The 24,171-nt window shown below is 40.5% G+C and overlaps 1 protein-coding gene across 1 annotated transcript in view; it reads left to right on the top strand.

Annotated features, from left to right (window-relative positions):
* Positions 1-24,171, top strand: part of FAT4 (FAT atypical cadherin 4) — a gene marked incomplete at its 5' end in the record, with an annotated part of 123,536 nt that overhangs the window by 68,099 nt on the left and 31,266 nt on the right. The window contains 4 exons of the mRNA XM_083861768.1: positions 3,242-4,164; positions 4,882-5,056; positions 18,881-19,061; positions 22,413-22,663. Of these exons, the coding sequence (XP_083717894.1) occupies positions 3,242-4,164; positions 4,882-5,056; positions 18,881-19,061; positions 22,413-22,663 (1,530 nt within the window). The remainder of the gene's footprint in view (positions 1-3,241; positions 4,165-4,881; positions 5,057-18,880; positions 19,062-22,412; positions 22,664-24,171) is intronic.

The raw sequence follows: 24,171 nt of genomic DNA, 5'->3' as shown, positions 1-24,171 counted from the left end.
CCGTGGTAAAAATTGTGTAACTGGTTTTGAGATCAAACTGAGGAAGGGAGAAAAGATTCCATAAGATAAGCCAAAAAGTCAGATGTCATAACTTTGTGATACTGGCTGTTCTTACATGAATCTCTCTTTCACCACACTTGTTAAGGCTTATATTTTATGTAAACTAAACGTAAGTTAGAGGAGGAACCTGTACTTGTATCTTGCATACTCAGGGAAGGGATTGTACCTCTTCCTCCATTGTAGATAAATGAGTTTGTGTCTATCTCCTCTTTTATTTCTTATTTTCCTGTCAGGACTACAAAACTTAGTTTCAAACCTTTTTGGAAGTTAATTTCACTTCACCATTATGAGTCTGTTTTCCTTTTCTCTTGCACCTCATACATTAATTTCCATCTGTGCACAGTGGATGGGAACTATATCATAGCACTGACATATCAATTCCCATTCATCACACACTTAGTTATCAAGGAGACAAATGAGTATTTGAGGAGCAATGCAACAAGAAGTCAGATATCTTGCCTTTTATATTTTCTGGCACACTTGCTTTTGTAGCAGGCTGGATTTAAAATTAATAGGGCAGAAATATCATTCCAACAGCATGCCAGGTTGAGTTCTCCCATAGGACTGTAACTTAAGCAAATGTTAGGATCTATTGTTGTTTCTGCTTCAAGCCCAAACTTGTTATCTTGTGTTGTCTTATATTTATCTAGAGCACAGAAATAGCTAGTGCTAGTATTATACTCTTCTCCATGTGCTCACAGATAATGCACTCAATACAAATATGATTTCGTTGATTATTTATGTTACATGATCCTATAGTTTGAAAGAGCTCTGAAAAGACATTGTTTTATAATGAGCTATGGCTGTTGTTTTAGGATAAACACTGATAAAAGTCAGAAACGTGGTGATAGTGAAACTGCTCCAATTTTCATTTTCTTGTTCAGCACACCCCTTGGGGAACAGCAGCTGTTTATCTCAGCTTGGACTGTTTCATATACAGATCCATAGCAAATATCAGCTACAGCTCTTGGATATTTAATAATATAGTAATATAATAACATATATACTAAAGAACTCAGTTACCTTAAACACATTCATTTTGAAATTCAGATTTTATTTTTTCAACAAAGAATTAACAGGAAAAAATTCAGAGGAAAGCACACACATGTTTGTCGGTTTGTTAAAATTGTGGTCAGGTATTCCTCCAGGCAAAGCTGGTGTAATTTCCCAGCTAAACTCTACAAGTATTTATAGAATGACAAGGGGGAAGTAGTTTTGTTGGGGTTTTGTTTTTTTTAGTCTTATTAGTAAATAAATAAAAATATTTTAAAAAAAACCCTTTAGAAGAGTGTTATCATTAAATTGGTGACTCCATGTCTGTCCTTTCAGTGTTTTATCAGATGAACTCTCCGATTAAATAAACCTAAGGCTCAGCAAAGAGGATGTCCCTACATTCTTCCTAAGAAAAGCCCAGATCCAAAACTTGGAAGGGGGGATGGACAAGAGGGCGGGCAATGCCAGCTTGGCATGCTGTGTTTAAAAAAGAGAATAGTTCATTAAGTGCCCTTCCTGGCTCCACTGATATTTAGGCAACTCTTCTGTTTCATAGTTTAATTTATACAAGCATTAGCAGCCTGGGAAGCTATGAGAATACAGGACAAAGAATGAAAGCTTCATGGAGGTGAGATAAGGAATAACAAAATAATTTTTTCTTAGGAATAAACACCATAGAAAACACTGGGGGGGGGAGGGGAGGAAATAGAGTATTTTTAAAGTAATTTTCTTTTTCAAGATTCAAATCCTACTCATCTCCAAAAATCTTGAATTACCAGAAAGTACTTTACTGAAATCGAGAATTTCATCCATATAATTTGTCAAATGAAAATACAACTGAACAAAAAGCAGAGTAGCATTAAACTTTCACTGTCCTTCACTTGATCAAAGTAATGGAGAAACACTAACATCTGGCAGATAAATGTATTAATTCCTTAATTGAATTCAAATATTTTGTCTTTCATGTTTGGTTCTATTCGTTTTATAACTTAACTCCTACAGGAGGAAAAAGAGAGAGGGAAAGATGCAAATTACAGTAGCCACTGGGAGAAAGACACGTAAGACTAGATTTCTCAAGTCTGAGCATAATAAACAGCAGAGATTAATAAATCTAATGCAGGGATAATTTTATTATCAAAGCAATTCACTCAGAGAGAAAAGAGCTTCTGAGTAAGAATCACTGAAGTGAGCAGCTTTCTTTGCTTGAACAAGCTAATTTGAGGGGCAGATTAGTAGCTAATGGTGGGTTAATTTACTAATCCTAAACACGGTCTTGAATAGGCAAAACAAGAACAATTTTTGAAATTAATTAAAATAGTAGTAAGATAGATGGAGGAGAGGAAACCTTTTTCACATTTGGGTGTTCCCAATAATTACTTGTGTAGAACGACCTGTGGAATGGAAGCAGTAATACACATTGTTTCCTACTAGGAGTATTTAAGAATATTTCACAGCCCTGTCCAGGTTCAGGATGCATTTCCCTTACCGGAATGATAAATCTCTCCCCTGACCATAATTGCTAGTTATGTTTTGATCATGAGATGAGTGAGGGCTGTTCATCTGATATTTTGGAATACCATGCCATATATGGGAAGCATACCTTTCCCAGTATTCACTCTTGGCTTGCTCCAGCTAGGCTTGAGAGTTTTGCTTGTGGCTTTTTTTTTAATTGAGTGGAAAAATTCATGAAATAATTACGTTAATAATAATGTTGCTTAGTTGAACTGGGAAGAAGGGAGGAAACCAGATGTTCAATGAGCAGCAGAACTACTGAGTCTTGGTTTCTGAAGGAAAACTCTTCAAACCTGTAATCCCTAACCCTGGTAGATGGGGAAAAATTACTTTTGGTGCCACTGTGCAGCTCCTGCTGAATGAAATGCAGAGATGAACCCTGCCAGTCATTCCCTCTGTGGCCTCTCCAATTAACATCCTCCCTCTCTTTTTCTTGAATATTGTCTTGTCAGAAAATAATAATTTCAAAGGCTTCTGCTCCACTGTGAAACTTACCTGAAATTAGCAGATGGATTCAAAAATGGTGGTGAGGAGGCTGAATACTCAGCATGGTTGTTCAGTCCTTATTTCTGTAGGAAAATGAAAGATTTCCTGTGGAAATGAAGGCAGAAATATTGATTACTGTGTCAGTGGGGTGAAGTCACATTATCTACCTTTGTTCTCCCTCCCCATCCAGGCCCCAACTCTCAGCTGTCCTTCAGCATCGCGTCTGGGGACAGTGCGGGGCAGTTTGGCATCGACAGCAGCGGGGCGCTGAGCATCCGGCAGCCCCTGGATCGGGAGAGCCAGTCCTTCTACAGCCTTGTGGTGCAGGTCCACGACATGGCCCCCCTGCCAGCCTCCAGGTACACCAGCACTGCCCAGGTTTCCATCATCCTGCTGGACGTGAACGACAGCCCCCCGAGCTTTATCTCCCCTAAGCTGACCTATGTGCCGGAGAACACGCCCATAGACACGGTTGTGTTCAGGGCACAGGCGACCGATCCTGACAGTGGTCCCAACAGCTACATCGAGTACAGCCTGCTCCAAACTCTGGGAAACAAGTTCAGCATCGGAACCATCGATGGGGAAGTGAGGCTCACTGGGGAGCTTGACAGAGAAGCCGTGGCCAACTACACCTTGACTGTGGTAGCCACAGACAAGGGCCAGCCGTCCCTCTCTTCGTCCACAGATGTGGTGGTCATCGTCCTGGACATCAATGACAACAACCCTCTCTTTGCCCAAAAGCTTTACAAGGTGGAGGTGGCGGAAAATACCCTGACAGGGACTGATTTGATCCAGGTGTTGGCTACTGATGGAGATGAGGGGACAAACGGGCAGGTCCGCTACGCCATTGTGGGCGGGGATGTCAACAGCGAGTTTCGGATCGATTCTGTGACGGGGGTGATAACCGTGGCCAAGCCTTTGGATAGAGAGAAGAAGCCCTCCTACACACTGACTGTTCAGTCATCTGACCGTGGGAGCAGCCCCAGGACTGACACCACAACGGTCAGCATTGTTCTGAAGGATGTCAATGATTTCATTCCCACGTTTGAGCTTTCCCCCTACTCTGTGAATGTCCCCGAAAATCTGGAGACGCTCCCAAAAGTTATTCTTCAGGTGGGTACTCTCAGCAATAAATATGTGTCATTGACAATTAGCAGCATGCCTACGTGGTATTAATGCACGGTGTCCTTCCTTCAAAACTGAAAAGGGGTGAAACAGTGGAAAAATTGCCTCTTGGCTTTAGCTGAATTTGCAATTCAACTGAATTCGTTGACTTGTTTTCATTTTTGTTTGTAAGGGTGTTATTTTTTTTAACCAAAAGTTAATATTATGCTTTGGAGTTCTGTTTGTGTTTTCCCTTCCTATCCTCACACCTCCACTGGGACTTTTAATAGTCTGCTCTATCCTCTCATCTCATTCTCAACTTCCATGCAACAAATCTCTCAATCTGGTCATTGCCTCATGGGATGAAGCTTTGTGCCAAATATTGAGAGAGAACTAAATGGATTCCGACAGCAGGACCTGCAGTGCTTGCTGTCATACAGAGCTTAGCCTGTACCAGGTCATTCGTGGTTTACACTGAGCCCCAACACAGGCTTATTTACGTGTAAGAAAAATAAATAATCAACTATTTAGTATTTTCAAACTACACTTTTTAAATCCACCACCACTGTGTTAAGGTTTTTTTTTTCAATTACAGCTAATTTATACTTCATGCATTTGCATTAATTTGACACGGTAACTTCAAATGTTTTCATAGAGAATGCTTCCTCTATCCCAATGTAATTTTCCAGCCTTTGATATCTGTTCTGTTTGTGTTGCTCTGTGCAGGTTGTAGCCAGGGACGATGACCAGGGGCTGAACAGCCAGCTGACCTACGTGCTGGTGGCTGGCAATGAGGAAGGAGCCTTCACCCTCTCGGGCAGCGGAGAGCTGCGCCTGGAGCGGAGCCTGGACCGCGAGGCCAAGGATCAGTACCTGCTGCTAGTCACAGCTGCTGATGCAGGTGAGGCAACCAGAACAGCTCTACGTCTGAGGTCGTGTGGAAAACATTTCATTCTGTCCAGGAAATAAATGTTTTTGTGGTGGTCTGAAATTTTAGTGGATAGAGTTTGGGTAGTCACACTGAATGAGATCTCTGTGGGGAGAGTTCCTCAATGTCAAAGGGAATTTGGTTTCTGGAAATTAGCATTTTATTCCTTTGTCCAGTTGTCTTCTATTGGTAGTACTCACTACAGATTTAGGTAGGTGGATTTTTGCCCTGCAGTAATAAGTGGTCCTACCTAAGTCATAAGAACTTCATGCATGACTACAAAACACCAATCTAGATGGCCATAAAACCCTGTGTGATATTGGCATCACAAATGTGCAGAGGTTGCATCAGTGACCAGAAAACAGCTGTGGACTACCCAGTTAATCTTACTGAAATCTTAGCCCTGAAAAGAAATAAGAATTTACATTTCAATATTTTATTACTCTGCTTTGCTCAGCATCCAGGCATATGTTTGCTCCACAATACCAAATATATTCCAAGTTCTTTAATTTAAAACAAGAGATGAAGTCTTTTTATGAAGATTAATTGCACTTTCACTTGAGGTGTCCAAGCCTAAAATTTTGGGTTTAGATTTTGGTGTGAGTATTATTAACAAAGACATCCTGCATCATACTTTGGACTGATCTCTGGTCTCCCATGGTTTGATGGATTTAATTTACTGCAGAACTTGTTCCTGCTTTCTAGCAGTAAAAATAGAACCAAAGCAGACTTGCTGACAAGTGAATACAGTTTTGTTTTCTGACACGCTGTGTGCAGTATCTTGTGCCAGTGACAACAGCTATGGCTTATATTTGCCTATTGCAGCAGGGCTCAGGTATTCCTAAGCACAGCTGAAGCTGGAAAACACAATTTTAAGGCTTGAAGTATCATTTGTCTTGTACTTTGGCTAGAGATAGCTCTGTGCTTCATGGTTTTTACACTGGCTTTCTATCACTCTTTAGCCTCAAACTGCTCGCTTGTGACTTGGACTCGCTTGGGCTTGAACGTCCTTATGTTCCTTCAGAAGCCAAGGCTGGATTTGTCCTCATGTTTCTTTGGTCTCTTAGCCCAAGCTGGCAGAAGTCAGTGAGGGCTGTACAGAACAAAACACCCAAAGACTGAACTGATAAAAAGTGATGTCATGCAGCCAACAATTATTGTCCTTCTTGAAGAGGGAGGGGAGCACAACTCAGCTGTACCCCATGCCTAGCACTGTGTAAGCCAAGAGTTTGACCAGAGCACAGGCCTTACCTGGACTCTGGTTCCTAAAAACTCCACAAAATCCAGGAGATTTAACCAACAGTTAAATCCAGCAGTCCCAAATGAGAATATTTACTTGTGTTGGGAGATGTCTGAGTTTCAGGTAATCCAGGGAGATGTTAATACATGAAGTGTGCATAGGACCTTTGCCATAAGTGTCTGATGAGAACAGCAGCATGTTTTATGAGTTCCTGTGTTTAAACATGTAGATATCTCACTGATTAAACACTGTTTGAAACTTCCTTTTTAAATTTGCTATGTTCTTGTAAAGCTAACTCACAAGTTCCCATGCCCTCCTGCCAGTGTTAAAATGTACTAGCAAGTGTGTTCAGAAGCAGCTGTTCAGTAGTAACTTTAAGTTAAATGTAACTGCTCTACTCTGCTTCATTTTACAATCTGACTAATCCACAGTTAGTGTGATTTGGGATAGTTTTCAACCAGGCTGGTGAACATGATTAGCTATGTTAATCATCAATGCCATCATCTTCTGGTTGCACTGAAGACTTGTTCTGAGCTCATACCAGCAAAGAATACATTGAAAACTGTGCTAGTCATGATTTATCTAAAACATCACAGGAAAGTAGAAGTCAGTGGCAAAACTTAACTTGATTTCATGCAAGTGGGATGGGAACCATAGGCATAGTAGATATCCAGGAGGTACCACACTGGCTAGTCAGTTCTTGCTTCATTAAATTATGTGTTTCCTGCCATACTAGCAAGAAAGATGGGAATGACACAATCTTGAAATGGATAATAAAAGCATTTGGAGTATTTTCGTTCTTGAGCAGCTGCTAAATGTTTATAAAAGAAACTCTCAAAGGCATGTCCAGCTCTTTGCCTAACATAACCATTTCTTTTGAGTCTCTTAGTTTGTGTTTGTTTGATAATTCTTCGTAAGAAGGATTTTGCATACAGATCATTTACCGAGAAATACACATGCAAAACAGGTAGGGAGGCTGTGCCTGAAAAAGTGTTGAGTAAAGCAGATTTCTCTGAAATTGTCTACATTTATATTATATTTGAAAATGAATCAAGGTAAAGATATTATCCTTTGCACTTTGAGAATGGCTTTTATAAGCTGTAATAAACAGTCTTTCAAGCAGTCTTTAGCAGCCCAAAGAACAGTCTTGCCATATATGGTGCATCTGATTTAAGGTTTGGGGGTTTTTTTACAGATAAAAATCATGGTACACATCCAGATGCACTTAACTCTGGAAAAGTCCATCAAGAGCAAAATTCTGTCTGTCCAGCACTCTTCCCATTTTTCTTAGGGTCTGCATCTCAATTTTTATAGGCTGCACTGACTGGTTTAAAAGATTCAGAGATGATATCCTGCTCCTATAGAAGTCTGTGCCAAATCTTCCTGTTCTTTCCAGGAAGCAGACACAATACTTAGAAGCACCATTAGACCTAAGAACTAATGGATTCCCAGCTTAGTTTTGGCTGTCTTCCTGGTCTCCTTATCCATAATCAAGGATTTCTTGCTTTTCTTATGTTTATTTTCACTTCATCAAGTCGTGACTGTGGATTCTTGCTGCGTTACCTTAGCCCGTGTAAGGGAAGTTTCTGGGAGAAGGATGGCTTGTAATTTTTCATTATTTTCATCTTGAGGTGCCCATCCAATGCACCTTTATAGACTCACAGCATGTTTTGGCAGCAGGTATGCTGAGTACGACAGCAAGGGAAGGATTGGGATGTGGTTGAGTGTGGAGCCAGTGGGGCTGCACAGGATACAGTGCCTGCACCCTCAGGGATCTATCTCTCTGCTCTTTCACTGCACACAGGCAGTGTGTGGCTCTCCCAGAGCCCAAATCTTATTCCTGGGCATGTGAGAAGACTTGTGAGTTATGAAGAACTGAGCTGGTTGTAAGGGACAGGTCAAGTGGGGGACTGCTGGTGGGACCACGTGCGCCAGCAATGGAAATTCGGGTGGTTGCTGAAGAAATGCTTTCCCAAGCAAGAGCTTCCCCTCAGGCCCAGAGAAATCAGTCATGATAAATGCATTGTCCTGGCTCTGGCCCAATTATTCCCTGGCCTTGGCTGCTAATCCTCCGCCCGGTCCTTAGGGTGGATCGCGGGTTGGTGGAGAGTCTTCCCTCCACGCTGGGGGAGGGAAAAAATGGGCAAAACAACTTCTGGCACTCAGCTCAGTGATTTGTATCCATCCTGCCTCATGCCCAGTTTCCACAAGGCAGGGTTTTAGTTCCTACCTTGGTTTGTCATCACTCTTCCCTCACTTCTGCACTTCCACCGTGCTCTCACTGTGGCTAGGTCTTAGATATTAGGCCTCCACTCTTGGCTGGGGGGATTTATGAGGACACACAAGGCATCCATCACTGGGAACATTCAGCATCTTCCAGAGCTGTACACCTGTGGCTTTGTTCGAGAAATAAAACATAATTCAACCCCAAAGCTCAGCCATCCCAATTTAGAGACCCTCTTGCAGCACAACCTGTAAGCCTAGAGTGCATGAATTATAAATACAGCGAGAGGCAAAGCGATGGACTGTGGAATAACAAGGATAGTGTTTAGGTTGCAGATGCTGCCCCAGAATGTCTGCTAACATAAACACCAAGAAACCTACGCACAACTATTTGAATGTGTCTTCACAGGTCTGCTTCTACCACATAAATCCGTTCTGCTTTGCTGTACCTTTCTTCATGGCAAAATGGTTGGGAAAAGAGACTTTGTACATTTCTTTTTTTCACCCCATCTGGTGGGGATGCGGCACTAGGTAAACACTCAACTTTGGCAGCATGACAAGAACTGGTGCAGCTGCTTTTATCATCCATGTCTTTAACTCTTTGAGCAATTTTCTGGACACGTGTTAGCATTCCAACAGTCCTCCTCCTTTATTTATTGATTGCAGGGATGTGGAGTAGCACAGCTGGAAACCTGCTCACTGCCCAGGACTACTGTTTAAATAAACTGCAGCCCCCATCCCTTGATTGGGTTGGTCAGAATGGCACATTGCCACAATAAAACCAAAATCAAATTGTGATGTTTCTAATTAGAAGCTGTGTTCCTGTTTTTGGGGGGTTTTTAAAGTTTTATTTTCTTAAATAATGTATTTACTGATTCAGATAAATAGTCCTGAAAGTAATGAATCAGTGAAGTGGTTATTATATTTAGTTAGCTGTTCTTTGTATACATCCCTGGCCTGGATGAAAAACAACCATATGTTTTTTCTTTAGAAAATGTTGGTCCTCGACTTATGCATTCTTTCCTTCAAGAATGTAGGAGGGCAACCAAGCAGAGAGGTTATATCCTTCTCAGGAATTCTCCTCTAAGCTAGGCTTTTGGTTCCCCTCAATCCTAAAATCAAATGAAAGATGACAGTGCCAGTTGTGTTGGTTTTTTAACATGTTTCAAGATATTTCCCAACAACAAAAAGACAGCTGTATTTTCTAGTAATGTTGAGAAAGTCTTAAGACTCAGCACTGTGTGAGGTTGAAAGTGGCTAGGCTTAAAGACATTTGTACTCATCCTGTTTCCTTAGCAGACACAGTATTTCTACCTAACACAGAGTCTGCAATGTGGAAACATGCTGTCTAAAAAGAAAGAATATTATTTTTCAAACAAATTTAGCTATTTTTAAGTTTTGATGCTGTAAAAACAAACTAGCAACTCACTTATTTCAGCCAGAGATGTCTTGTTTGCCAGGTTTTCTGTGCAGTGTCTAAATACACCCATTGCTGAGGCTTTGGTGGGCTAAATGAAGCTGATGTCTGCTCACCTTGGTGCTTAGCAGTTTGACAGAAGGATTGCTCTCTTCTGTGGTCTTGTTTTATGGCACAGCTGTTTCAAAATGAGTGTTGGGTTCTGTCCCAGCTCCATTTATTTCCTTGTATTCATGGAAGCTCTTCCTTGTGTCAATTCTGTCTGCTCTAGTCTAGTTTTAGTGGTTTTCTGTTTCACTGGCTTTATTATTTTTGCTCTTTGGTACTAAAACTATTGATGCAGTAGTTCCACATGATTTTTAAATTTATTTCTAAATGGCACCTTGGGAGAACTGAGATGGTGACACTCGTCAGTGAGTTCATAGTGTTCATATTGTCTTACCATCATGTGAAATCAGGAGACAAGAGAATTGAGAGTGGCACTCTGTGGTTGTGGGAATCTCATAGCAGGGTCTTGCCCTTTCACAGATCCTAGAAACTGTTAGCACTTTGACATTTTTCTCTGGAAATCAAAAGCTCCCAAAGCTATTTGAGAAGAGCTTTTATGGCAGAATCAGTCCTATATCCCCAGAGGAGTTATTGTCAGGGAGGAGAGCATGTCAGTGTCTATAGGATGTGACACGTTTCCTCCCCAAAGGAGAGCAGGGCTTTAGCCCATCCCCTCAGAGAACCACCCCATGAGATGCACAGTACAGCTCCTGAATGCCATTTAGTCCTCTTTTTGCACTTAAAACTTCATTACTAGATCACTATTTTCTAAAAAGTCCAGTGTGAGTCTCTGGGCTAAATCCAAGCATATAAGTTCCTCTGGGGTGGGGTGCAGGAGAAATTTATATTCAGGTTGGCAAAGGGCTTAGCTCAAGCTGAAATATCTGTGAAAACAATGAAAGATTTTCACTCAGATTAAAATAATGCATAGCACTTCATTTTCAAACCAACTTGAACTAGTTTTGAGGGGGAAAAAATGGGTGTATCTCTTCCAAAAAAAAGGATTCAGGTTCATTTATTTAAACTGCAAAATGAACTAGAATATAATGTTTAGTGTTTCAAATTCTCGAGTTCGAAAGAATTGTCTGTTTTTCAGTTTTCAAGTCATTACACTTCCTCCCTTTACCTCTTCATTCATCTATCTTGCTCTTATTAGTTTGGAACTTCTACATTAAAATTAATTTTAAATTGTTCTTCTGCTTACATCACTTACCTGTGAAATTCTATTTCATATCTGCTAATGAGATCTCTGAATGTAATCTGTTTTGCAGAAGAATACTTAGGGTAGTTGTTAAGGAGTTTATCAGCCTTTGAGAAATCGTAAGGTTTTTCCAGCCTTGGTGACCTTAAAACCATTTTTTAAATTAAACATTGCACCTTATAAATTGCAAGTCTGCTAGCTCAATCTTCAAATACAAAGCTACAATTTCAGGAAGCTTTAATTGCAAGGATAAAACAAGTAAAACATGCACATATGGCCTGAACACTTAGCCTGCTGGTTAATCTTCTCTATTTACACAAGGTGTTTTTAAAGCGTTTTTCAAAATCGTGCATTGCAGGAATTTTGCTGTGGGATATTCAGGAGTCACAAGCTATCAAAAATTGCCTTGGTCAGCAGTCCCTGCAGGAGCCAACTCCTCTGTTTTTTCTGTTTACAGCAATAACTTAGAACAAGGAGGAGTAATTTGGTGGTTTTAAGAAAGTATTTTTTTAAATGGCTCTGCCTTTCTTTTGAGTTGCAGTTCCACTTTCTTTCCATCTCACTTCTGTCAGCAGAGGCCTTGGGTGCGGCACATGGCCATGTCCCCTCTTCCAGCGCTGCTTGCTTTTTGCAGGCACACAGAGATCATACAAAAATGGTTTGGGATAGAAGGGATCTTAAATCTCATCCAGTCCCAACCTGCTGCCACAGTCAGGGGCACTTTCCATTAGACCAGGTTACTCCCAGCCTGATCCAAACTGGCCTGGGACACTTCCAGGGATGGGACAAGCACAGCTTCCCTGGGCAACCTGTGCCAGGGCCCTCACAGGGAACAATTTCTTCCTTGCACCCTTACAACCTGTCATACACCCCGATTTTTATGAACATTAATTTCAGCATTTTCCTTATTTTTTCTTGTTTTGAAACATTTCATAGAAGGCAACTTCTTGCTCTGGAAATCAATGCATTTCTGGCTAAGAAATGTGCAGTATGTATGTGTGAAACTGTTGAACATCTTGAAGCTGTGCTAAATATATATTATACTTTTTCTTTACTGCATGTGTTTTGTTCTCAGGCTGTGTCTGTGTTCCTGTAGGTCTGTAACAGTGCTCCAACTTTTATTTTTTTACCTCTCTAGGTTAAACAGCTGCAGGAAACTGCTCCTGATCAGAGGAAGAGAACAGGGATAGGGAAATGTGCATATACACCAGAGGCCTTAAAATTGCCTCTCTGTGTGCCTGCAAGTCCTGTTCTTTCAACACCATGTTAAATCTGTTGTGATGTTAGCCCTGTCCTGAAGCTCCAAAGCTTAATGAATTCATAGGATGCAGTCAGTCAGGAATTCTGGTATCTGAATTTAAAACCCATGTAGATAAAACCAAATGAGAGATCCCATTGTGCATCATTGTTTTGGGACAAAGTTTTCTTTTGCATTCTTGAAACAGGTGTGAGTATCTGTGTTAGTGCACATGCACCAGTCTAAGTGTGGCTGGACATGTTGTTGCTTGAACAAGGTTGGACTCTGGTCTAGTGATTAATTTATTATTTTGTTTTCACTTTTTATGTTCTCAAATTTACTTTGATTTGTTCCCAGTTTATTTAGGCTGCTAGATGGGGGTTGATACTGACTTTTCTAATGCTTGATGTACACAGAAAGTCCCTGTTTTATTTTCTTGTTAGATAATCCTTGCAAAACTACAAATCTGTCCCAACTCTCAATCTGTTCCATTGTTTTTTGGACTTCAAATTCTGTTAAATCAACTTTGGGATCAACTACTACTTTGTACTGAACTGTGAGATAAACTCAAGTTTGACACACTTAGAAATTTTGAAAATCTGAGTTTCCTTCATGGTCTAATTCAGTCGCCCCCTGAACTGATTGAGAGTACAGATTGCTTCTAACTCTTAAATATCTTTTATTAGCCACTTATTTCAGCTTTTGTCTCAAAATAATCTAGCTTCACCAGTTTTTTTTAAGACTTAGCATGACAGCCTGTGGCGAAAAATTGAGTAAGAAGAAAACAAAGCACAGTCAACATACCCAGCCAGGACAAATATTTGTGGTGCAATGTTGTAAAAAGGACTACTTTTTCTCATTTCACAGACACAGTTTCTTCTGTGTTCTTGGAAAATCAGTTAAAGTCATCCATGTTCCAAATCAAACTTTGTGTGCACTAGAAATGCGCAGTGTAATGCAGGGTAGTTGCATTTTCACTTAATCTAGCTCTGTATTTATTTTAAAACTCACCAGTTGAGTGAGGCTCAGCACACTCCATCTGCATTTAAATGCATTTAGGAAGATTAGCCACTTTATTGTGAGAAAGGCCTTGTTTACTTGAGTGAAAAAGTTAATTCTCTGTGATAACACATACAACTCCTTGTCCTGGAACTCATTCACTGAGTGTTTGACTGGAGAAGTGAAATCCTCTTTGTTGCAAAGCAACACATTTCACTGGGGCAAAAATTCCATTTCTGTTAAATCGCTTTCCAATTTTCAGGATAATGATGTGTTTAATTTACCACAAAACGTGGTAAACTGCCTGCAGGATGAGGCTTGATTAGTCATTTAGATTAATTTTATTTCATTTTAATACTTTTTTTTTTTCATTTTAGTGAAGTGTATCTGTGGGTTTTCTGCTTAAGTTTTATTGTTCATTTTCTAGCACGTGATTTTGATGTTTTAATGCTGGCAAAAACTTCTGAGTTCCTGGTTTCTGAAAGGAGTGATGGTTTTACTATCTGCTGTGCTGAGCATGGTGCAGACAGGACCTAGAAACCATTAAGGCTTCAAACAATATGTGGATGGTGTGCTGGACACATTCTCCAATTTCTAATTTTTGCTATGAGCCAAGCAGTACCACGCAGCCGAGATAATTTCCAATAGCATCATCTTTTCCTGAGCTTTCTTGAACAACCTAAATGGCTTTGCAAGTTCCCTTTCATGGCTTTTTTTCTTCCTGTCGCAGTGCACTTAGTGCTCTGATCATTCCCCAGTCACCCAGATGTGGTGTGGAGAGCTGAACATGTACCAGAGCACATGCTGCCATGTGTGGGGGGATTCCAGGGAGCCCAAACAGCTCCCCTTCCCCATCCCCCAGAACAAGGGACAAGCACATGGTGCTCCCTTCTTCCAAGGATAGACCAAGGCAAAAGTGAAAGCAGCCTTTAGGTGCATGCCTTGTGGGTTACTTTGTGTCTTTGAAGTATCTGCACAAGGTAGGGCAATGAGTGCCTTATGAAGAGTTCATCCAGAAAGGTGCATTGACCTCTCTTTGCTTGTTCTCCAGCATTTGAAAAGCAGAGATTGCCAGGTTCAGTGGTATTTCTCCCCACTGTCACCTTCCTGCATTCCCTTTCCTTTCTTCTACTTCAATTACTGCACAGTGTCTATATTTTTCATCCCAGCTCTCCTGGACAGGGAGAAGAATCAAATTGAGAGCACTTGTTGCAAATTTTAAGGTAAAAAATTGCATCTGCCTTCCTATTTCTTGTAGTGATCAGCCTCAAGCAAGCACGGGTGAATGGAGCAGAAAACCTGGTGGTAGTTGTTCACCAGTCCCATCTTGCTTGGACAAGAGGGATCCTGTCCCCTGTGGCTGCCTGCATGAGCCACAGTACCCATTCTTCATGTCACTTCCCCCAGTGTCCCCTGCAGAGAGGGGAGCCACAGCCCAGTGCTAGCCCAGCCCAAGGTGGCCTCTCATAACCTCTCTCTGTAACACCCTCCATCGCAGGACTCTGAGGAGCAAGCTCCCAAAGTCTGCTCCTTCTCTTCATCCCCAGACACGTTTACTTGCAGATGTAAGCAAAAAAGCTGAAATTTCTGGAAGAGTATCCGTGGGAAGCAATTTTCCCGCTGAACTCAGCGTTACCATTTTGACACTGTCCCAGGTTAATCTCTATTTCAACAATGATATGTGTGTACGTTTAGGGGACTGTCTGCTTAGTGTATAGTACAGCTGCCACCTAGAAAATAAACTGTGCAGCTCATAGAAACAGACTCCAGCACGCAGAGATGGGAAATTTCACAATTACAATGGCAATAATATATGAATGGCACCATCTTCTAAATTTTAAAGATTTGATACCCACTGAAAGGGAACAGTCAATTCAATCTCTCCTATTTAGTGTACACAGTCAATTTTATGGTCTTTCATTGTTCATCATTTGATTCCTTCTCTCCTCCATCCTTCTAGAAAACTTTTTTTCCCAACATGGATATTCTAAGACTGTGCGACATAGTATTTTGGGATTCTGAAAAAAAAAACCCTACTAGTTGTATAACACTAGAGAAATGCTCTAAGTGATGAGCCTCGGACAAAGAAATACTTGCTGCTTCTGCTGAAAAATAGTTCAGGCTAACGTGAAGAATCATAGAAATTTTTAATGCAAGTTCACTACAGGAAAAAATGTATGTTTCTTTGTGGCTTTAGCCCTCAGGGCTGTTCTTAAAAGTACTCAGAGGCTTGTGTGGCTATGTCCAGCAATTTTAGATAGGTTGTAACATGTCTGGTTTATTAAGAATGGTTTGGGGTCATCTTGTGTGTTTGGCTAATATTGCAGAATTTACACTAAATTTACTGCACTTATTTATGCAAAATATTAAGAGCAGTTTGAATAAAATTGGGGTGATGCTCTACCATAATAAGAATTAACTGACTTGGGGGAAGATTTGCTATTGAAGCAAAACTAAGAAATCTGGGAACTCAGCCTGACCATGGAAACTACTTCTCTCACCACAAATATGGCATGTACATTTTATGAAACCTGGTTATTACCAAGGGCCAAATTCTGTGGTCCTTATGCAAGCACAGCTTTCACTGGAAGTTCACTGAGGACGGTAGAATTTGGCCCCGAGCTTTTTCTTTTCCATATGAAATTACTTCATTTGTAATTTCCTCTTCTTATATTTCTCAGTAACTGCAGAAATGTGAGCTAGTCATTTAATTTCAACTGAGTAAAAGCTTTGAGGACCCTCTGTAAAATTGCAACTTTGTCTTTCAGTGTAACAGAAGAAAGGAGTAAATTTGTGGATGTGATATTTTACTTAGAGGAAAAAAATATATATCTGGATAACTACACAGACAGGAAACCAATGTAATATGTGAATTTTTCCATCCAAGTAAGATGAGAAAGGTTTGGGGTTTTGAACCAAGGAGCAGTGACTTGGGATGTTGCAAACAGCTGAATTAATATGGGACTTCTGGGATGTCTCTGTGAGCACTCTGCAGCCACGAACTAAGGTTGATGACGTCTGGGTTACTTATGTTAGCCCAGCTAATTTTGTTGGTGTGGTGCACAGCCTTGGCTGGTATAGTCCCTTCCCTGAGGCTGACACAAATGAGCCCAGACTGTGCTGCATGATGCCTTGTAGACACTTCCAGGGAGGAAGGAGAATTGGAGAATAAGGGACTGGGGCATGAGGCAAGGGCTGGGATCTAAAGGTGCTGCCACCTCTGTTCATTTTTGTGACTAAACTCATGGTGGGTGTGAATTTTCTGGCCTTCACTTTGTCTTAGCAAATACATTTTAAGCAGCGAGTTTCAGGTTTTAGCTGTGAGTTAGCTTTCTTTTCCAGGCTGAATTGCATTACTGATGCTCTTTGAATGTGACTTACCCAAGATTAATTTCTGAATTATATATAAATTGTTTAATCAGCTGCGAAACTTTACAACTTTCAACCTTTCATTTCATTAGCTGCGAGATGAATGTCAATAAAATGCGTTTGGAAGGCCAGAGCTTGATGACACACGCAGCAAACGCCACTGAGGACTCTCTTTCGTTTAATGCAGTAATAATAAACACTTCACAGGCAATATTTCAGCAATCAAGAACACTTTTGCAGGCTTTTATATCTGTATGTGTTTGGCTAAATGACAAAATCATGAGTTGAAAAAAAGAAAAAGGCTAAAAAATGAGTCAGACTTATTGCCTTAATGTAACCTTCCTGGCTGAAAGTGTATTAATTGGCAAAGTGGATTACCTCAGACTAGAGCAGAGAAAGGCCTCTATTGTGTGATGTGAAACCTATACCCCTTGGCTTGCATGTTCTTTCCTCAGCGTTGTGATCCTTCCCCTCTGATCAGCAGCCTCCAAACCCAGCCTTGTGAGATTTATGATGCCTTTCAATTGGAAGCTCTGTCATTCAGCCCATTTGGGCATTAAACCACGTTACTGCAAAGCTTTTTGTGGTGAAAAATCCTCCTTTCCCGTGCCGAGGCTGCTCCCAGCTTCTTCCTGCGTTGCTTCTTCAGCCTTCAAGGGTTAATGTGTGGGAAAATGGGTTGTTATTTCTCCTTTTATATAAGAACTTTGTATTTGGAGCCCTTGCCAGGAGCAGATGAGATCCAAGAGCAGAGCCTGCCTCCTTCCCAGCCCTGAGGTTGAGCTCCAGCAATAACCTTGGATAGCAGTGACCCGATCATTGGCGGGGCTGGAAGGGCTGGGGCAGTCACACAAGGTGGCCTGTGTTCCATCAAGTGACAGTTCCATGTAATATGCCTGCCTCATGGCAAGGGCTCCACCAGTCTCTGGCCCAAAGCATTCCGTTATCCTCCCTTTCTTCCCAGTCCAGCAAGCGCTGAATTGTTGTATCTGAGATGGAAGGGGAAAGTGATGCAATCTTGGGTGAAACAGGCACGGTCATCACCTGTCTTTTTAGTAAAAGGGGCCATAACTTGAGTGTTTTATGCTCTGCTATCACTTTTTCCTTCTCATTCCTATGCATTCAAAGAAGGGAACGATCCCGTTTTTCAAGGGAAGAATCTGGTTAGCAGAAGATGTCTTGCTGATTCTTGGCTGAAAAGAAGTGCAGTGAATGGACTGACAAAACTAACATGAACTTGTAAAAGTCTCCATTGTTGGATTTGACAAAGGAAAAGCTTAAGAGGACAAACACTGAGAGATTGCACATGAATAAACACGCTATTTCATGCTCGTTGCTGCTCATCAGAGTTAAGTTTAGAATAACAAGGAGGATGAAAGCCTTGGGTTAAATAAGTTCAGTCTAATTTCCCGTAAGGCAGTATCCCATTGGAGCGAGCAATATTTGCTGCTATAGATGGTTGCTTCTGCAGAGAGAAAGAGTCTGAGCAGGGCTGGAGACTCATTGCAACCTTCTCACCCACTCCCAGAAGGTCTCGCCAGGTCAGGGGTGCGACCGGCAGTGGAAAAGCCACACGGAAAGCTGGGTTTTGCCACTGTTTCCACTCTATTTGTTCTGCGGATGAATAAATTGAGGGCTGGAGTCTTCACGTCTGTCAGCATGCCACCTTTGAAGGTCTTCTCACAGAGAAATAGGAAAGTCAACCACATCTTCAAATTGGTCCTAATTGTTACAGGAAGGCTTTCTGAGCAGTTCCAAGACTGTCTTTTTCCACTGAGCTTGTATTACAAAATATTTCTGGAATAAAAATAATAATTTTTTTTTTTTTTTTTTTTTTTTTTTTTTTTTTTTTTTTTTTTTTTTTTTTTTTTTGTCTTTCACAACTCGTACTTTATGTCAAGATGACTTTGAAACAAGCCTGACCCTCAGATTTGAGCTGGCTTTCTTCCTCTGTGAACTGTGACATGCTCAAGCGCTCGGCTCTAAATTGGGGCTGGCAGACCTCCGATTAGCATGCTGGTGTTTGTAACCTCTAGCACTTTGTATCCCCCCCTTTCCCGCAGGGTCTCCTGCCCTCACTGGCACTGGAACCATTGCTGTCACAGTGGATGATGTCAATGACAATGTCCCCACGTTTGCCTTTGACATGTATTTTGCCATGGTTCCAGAGGATGCTCCCACAGGGACAGATATTTTGCTCGTGAACTCCTCGGATGCTGATGCTTCTGCAAATGCTGTTATTAGGTAGGTCGATTACTGTTGCTCTGTGTAATACTGCCTCATGTCTTGCCTGAAGATTGCTTTTTTCCCCAGTGTCCATCACCAGCGTGCCTTAAAGCTGTAAGGCAAAGTAGAACAGCTTTATATGTGTAACTAAATTACTCGGGCAAATCTGTCTTTTTGATGTTTATAGGCTTTCAGAGTTATATTGAGGACAAATAGAGTTGTGGAGTTACTTTACTTTTATACTGAGTGAAAAGCAAACCAGTTTAGTTTGCACCTGCACCCACTACCTGCCTTGCTGCTGCATTCACACTTTTTCTTGTAGGGAGCAATTTTTACTGAAAGCGAATGTGCTCCTTGAGTGAAGCTTTGGTCAGTTAATGTCTTTAGTTTAGCATGAAAATTACCCAAGGTAAGGCATAAAGCTTATGCCGTTGAGAAGACCAGTAAAAAGTTGGAATTTGGCGTTTTTGCACTACATACCAAAGGGTTTGTGGGGCTCAGTTGAAGGAACTTAACTGAGCACTGGGCTGAACACAGGCCATTCCCAGTTCCACGGACAAGAGTAATGAAGATGCTGAGCGACTGTGACAAGCTGAAGATTATCCACTGAGGACAGATACATTGTGAATGGAATGCAAAACAAATTTTTATTAGTTCTTAATCTTACCACATGTAACTATCATTAAATAGTTGCAAACAATCACTGTTTCCAAACTCACAAAGCTTTGATTTAAAAGTATATAAAGGATATAAACGTAACTTCCTTATTTACTCTTGTTAGTTCACCTCAGTTCCTTCTTCAAAGAGCATAAGAATACCACTGTGTCACTTATTTTAAAAGTCAAATGAAACAGAACTACGTTATGGCAAAGCAATGCCTATAAAATACTGAAATATTTTCATTCCAACTAGCTACAAGCCAAGAATAGAAGCTCGACATATTTAGATATTTGAAAATCATCCAAAATTACCATTTATTATATTGTGAAACAATGAAGCTTTTAATTCTGTTCACTCATAGTCTAAGAAAGTATTTCTGGCAAGCTCCTTTATAAAGAAAAAAGAACTCCATGTGAAGCGTGAATGACTGTAATGATTGTGTCCCATAATCAGAAATTATCAGAGTACACTTGGATTTCTTTACTGTGGTTAAATTGCTTTAATATCTCTGCCATTAGTCTTTGTCATTCACTCAGTACAGCATCACAGAATTAGTTGATAAAAATATTTCTTCCCTCCATAAGTAGCTATTAAAACATTGTTTTCAGGTTTTGTTTTACACTCTTTAGGCTCAGGAACAGACTTTGTTTTTCTTGGACAGAACTTGTCCAGATTCAGTATTTAAAGTAGATCTTAAAGTATGAGTGGTATTACAAAACTGGTGAAAGCCAGAAGGACCAGAACATGTACAGTTGTCTTGTCAGAGGTGCTGAGCACTCAGAACTCATTTTCAGTCTTGGTTTCCAAAAGGGATATTTAAAGTCCTTGGCTAACATTTTCACATAAAGTCAAAAAATGTGCTGTGTTTTGAAAGAAGTGTTTAATATTCTGCAAAACTCATTTATCCATACATGCCAACTCTTGTGCTCTTGTTTCTGGTGATAACCTGTGAAGTCATTAAAGGAGGGTGATGGGGTTGTAAATGGCAGTGCACACTTGAGCAGTCCTGTTAAAAGAGAGCAGGCACAAGAGTCAAAAGGCCAGATTTAAGTGTTTGGATCAAATTACTTTTATGCCACTTGCCACCATTAGAGTTTCAAGGGAGTTTTGGTTTTGGTTCTGTTTAGTTTATTTTGGGTTGAGTTTGGGTTTTTTGCAGTTATGTTGAGACACATGTACACTGTCCACTTGGTTTACATGCAGATATAATTCAGAATATCTTAGGACAAATGCAATATGTCTTTATTATTTCCTTTTTTAAAAAGGAAATACATTCATGGTATCTTTCCAGTGTTAACATTTGAGGCACTACCTATATGTGGAAACACAGAAGAGAAAGTTTCTGTATCTGCAATACCCCACTCAGGGTTAAATCACAGATGAAATGTGCCTGGTGCTGCTGTTTAGGGAGATTTAAGTGGTGCTTTAGGCTTTGTGCACTTTCTTTCTATTCTAGGTGCACATTCCTATTGCTGGAGAATAATTGCATATGGCCATCACATTATATCATAATCAAGCAATTAAAGTGTGCTTGTGGCGTTGTGTAGAGATTAATGACTGAGCAGGAGAAGTTGCCACAGCTTATTACACAGCCTGGCTCTCAACCCTCTCAGTGCAGCTTCTGGGCTGTGTTATTACTGCTGTCATAACCTGTTCTGGTCTTAAAGAGGTGAAGATAGGAATATTAATTTCTTTCATTAAAGCCACTTTATTCTGAATCTTTCATAGAATCATACCTCAGGAAAGCTGCTACTGTGCTCTGGCACAGGAGCAATGCTAATTACAGCTGTGTTGGTTTATGATATTGAATATGGGAATTGTTCATTTGAGCCAGTGTTTGCTTCCATTGTTTTCTCAAAAATCCATTATCTGAATTATTAAAGAAGGTAATATTAACCAAGTACCTTTAAAAACACATCCTTGAGGTTCATTCTGTATGAACACACGCTGAGTAAGCATTCCAAGAGCAGGGACAAACTCAGTGTGGTAGGAAGTCAGAGGCAGCCCCTCACAGCCCCTGCAGTGAGCACACAGTCAGTTCTTATCAGATCACATGGGTATGTGTGCACACACACATGCACCCACCAAGGATGAAACTCTGGTCCCAATTAGTCTCTCTGAACAGAGCTCTGAGGTTACTAATTTGCTATGAATTACTATAAATTAACATTGAAATCTTGAACAGCAAAACTTGATTTCAGGAAACTATATGGATATTAAATGTTCATTTTATTTTGTAAAACTGTCATCATTTTATTTCGAAAAACAGTACTTTTTCTAATTATATTCTGCAGGCTCAGTTAAGAGGCTCATCAGCCTTTTGGGGTAACAGTTAATACATTAGCTGAGGGAAATCAGCACTAGAGGATGGCTCCAGGTGGCATTTTTGAGAGTATGTCCAATGGTATCTTCAAACATCCAAAGGCTTAGTCATCTGATGTATTAGAAATGTGTTAAATCTGATGTGTTGAACAGCTGTGCTTGGAAACCCCTGGAAATGTCATTTATGACAGGCCTTGAAATTTGAAAAAGTAAAATGGTAAAGACAGATGGAGAGTCAGAAGAAAATCTGACTGCCTGTATGGATACCCATCAGCATGGTGATCTGAAGAGTATAGAAAGTGGTTATTAGGCTATATGGTTAAAGGCAGCAGGCTGCCTTTTGAAATACTAATCCAGTTTTTCTCCCTCGGTTTTCCTCTCGAACAGCTACAGACTTATGGGCGGCAATTCGCAGTTCACCATCAACCCTTCCACGGGGCAGATCATCACCAGTGCTCTCCTGGACCGGGAGGCCAGGGAGAACTACACCCTGGTGGTGGTGGCCAGCGACGGGGGCCAGCCCAGGGCTCTCTCCAGCTCCGCCAGTGTGCTTGTGTCCGTGGCTGACGTGAATGACAACCCGCCCAAATTCCAGCACCACCCCTACGTCACCCACGTCCCCTCGCCCACCACTTCAGGTAACCTCTTCGCTGGCAGTACTTGGGATGAAAGCACTGCCATAAACAGAGTGGTGGAATGGTTTAGGTTGGTTTGGTTTACCTTAAGGATCATCTAGTAGCAACCCATCTGCCATGGGCAGGGATATCTTCCACAAAATCAGATTGTTCAAAGTCCCGTCTCAACCTATCCTTGAACACATCCAGGGATGGGCATTCACAGCGTCTCTGGGCAACATCTTAATGAATTGCAAAGCTGTGCCACCAGAAATGTTTCTGAGATGTTCCTCTGCAGCTGTTATCCTGGTATTATCTTTGTGCTGCATGGGAATGAGGAATAACAAACCTCAATTTACTGTCCACAGTTTAGCAGTTTTTTTCTATTCTGTTCCTCCCATCCAAATTCAATTATGTTCCTGTAGTTACATAAAGTAGACATACTTTAAATGATCAGCCATTCAAAAAAATTATTATTTTGCCAGGGTTAGGAAGACAATGGCTTGTTTTTATTTCTGAAAGTCTCCTCTGAACATTTCCTAAACAAGATTTTGACAGCCTCTTCCAAAAATGCTATGTCCATGTCATATGTTAATTGTGTTGCCTTTTCCTGAGCCAAGTGGTGAAGTAAAATAAAAGTACTCAAGCAGCAGTCTTCCTTTTGTGGAACCTACACCCAAATTAAAGTTACTTCACTCAACACAGGAGTTAATTTCTGGTTCAGTTCATATTCCATGTTTTCACATACATACACATACATGGATATGTGATGCCTGCAGAGAAGATTCCAGGACAAATGGTTTACAAAATAAATTTTCTTTTAACAGAAAAAAAATCTTATTTCCATGTCTTGGATTTTGTCTCTTAATTTTAAACAATTGCAAATACTTCTTCTTTTTATGGAAGAATGGATTTGTTTACAATTCTTCTCTGTTTCCAGAACAACATTATGAAATTATTTTACTATTGCATTGGGGAAACTTTGTGTAATCTGACTAGTGCCTTTGTCTGGTGTTTTTTGGGGTGTTTCTTTAAATTCTTTACAGGATGGGTGCACATAGGTTCACCTGATGTTTTCTGGCAATATCTTTTTGGGTGCTTTTTGTATGAAATCTCTTATAACTAGAAACCTAAGCTATGTTTACTCTGTTTTTAACTTAGCAAAAATCTAGGGATGTATCCACTTTTCTTATTTACAACTTTATTTTCTTTTTGATATTTTTAAATCAAGTTTAAAAAGTGGAATTAGTAATAATATTAATATTAGAATTTGAATAACTGAAGCACAAAATCTTCATTTCTTGTCCCATTTCTTGCAGGGGTTTGAATACTGGTCTTGTCTAAATATTCCTGGCCCTGGAGTACAAATCACTATTTGTCATAGCATGACAAATAGTAACATGAAGTATAGTTTTAAGGGATGCTGTCAAAGTCATTCCTGCCTGTAAATTATTTTCTCTTAAGAGGTTGAAAGCAGCATGATTCTTTTACAAAACTGGGTATTTTCTAAATTTTAGTAACAGTAAAACATG

This window comes from Zosterops lateralis (genome assembly GCF_965231275.1).
Source record: "Zosterops lateralis genome assembly, chromosome: 5".
Lineage (NCBI taxonomy): Eukaryota > Metazoa > Chordata > Aves > Passeriformes > Zosteropidae > Zosterops > Zosterops lateralis.
Note: the sequence above shows the minus strand (reverse complement) of the source record. Positions and strands in the feature narration are given on the sequence as shown.